This window comes from Sinocyclocheilus grahami, unplaced genomic scaffold (assembly GCF_001515645.1).
Source record: "Sinocyclocheilus grahami isolate Dianchi unplaced genomic scaffold, SAMN03320097.WGS_v1.1 scaffold10089.1, whole genome shotgun sequence".
Taxonomy (NCBI): domain Eukaryota; kingdom Metazoa; phylum Chordata; class Actinopteri; order Cypriniformes; family Cyprinidae; genus Sinocyclocheilus; species Sinocyclocheilus grahami.
This window is the reverse complement of record NW_015513031.1, coordinates 6,603-7,207: the sequence shown is the minus strand read 5'-3', so window position 1 is coordinate 7,207 and position 605 is coordinate 6,603. Positions and strand designations below refer to the sequence as shown.

Here is a 605-nt window from a genome sequence, read left to right as displayed (position 1 = left end):
AATATAATTTCAAGACACATGAAGGTCTTGGATATGCAGCAATTAATCAAGTGACTATGGCTAGGGAGTGAAACTGTTAATGCTGATACACAAAGTTTGATTGAATAGAAAAAAAAACTGGCTAGTGAGTTCACAGCATTGCCTGCCATGGATGATTAGCAGGTGTTAATTTCAAATCCTGATAGTAATATTTTCAATCCTTTAAACCTTATTTTGCAGTAACATTTATCTCTCTTTTAGACTTGATTTGTTTTTTGTCATCACATTTAGAACTCCATTCGCCACAATTTATCGCTCCACAACAAGTTCATGCGAGTGCACAATGAGTCGACTGGAAAGAGCTCTTGGTGGATGCTGAACCCTGAGGGGGGCAAGACTGGCAAAGCCCCTCGCCGCCGCGCTGCCTCGATGGACAACAGCAGCAAATTGCTTAAAAGTCGTTTGCGAGCAAAGCAAACTAAAAAGCAGGCTGGAGCGGCAGGGATTGGAGGCTCTGGAGGTGCCCTGCAGGGTGAGGGTGCTGGCGGTTCTGGCGGTGCGGACAGTCCCGGGCCTCCAGTTCAGTTCGGAAAGTGGGGAGTGAACAGCAGCAGCCCTTCCTCTCG

The 605-nt window shown here is 46.6% G+C and overlaps 1 protein-coding gene across 1 annotated transcript in view; it reads left to right on the top strand.

Moving 5' to 3' along the window:
* Window positions 1–605, top strand: part of LOC107578414 (forkhead box protein O4-like) — a gene marked incomplete at both ends in the record, with an annotated part of 2,112 nt that overhangs the window by 497 nt on the left and 1,010 nt on the right. The window contains one exon of the mRNA XM_016264374.1: window positions 271–564. Within this exon, the coding sequence (XP_016119860.1) occupies window positions 271–564 (294 nt within the window). The remainder of the gene's footprint in view (window positions 1–270; window positions 565–605) is intronic.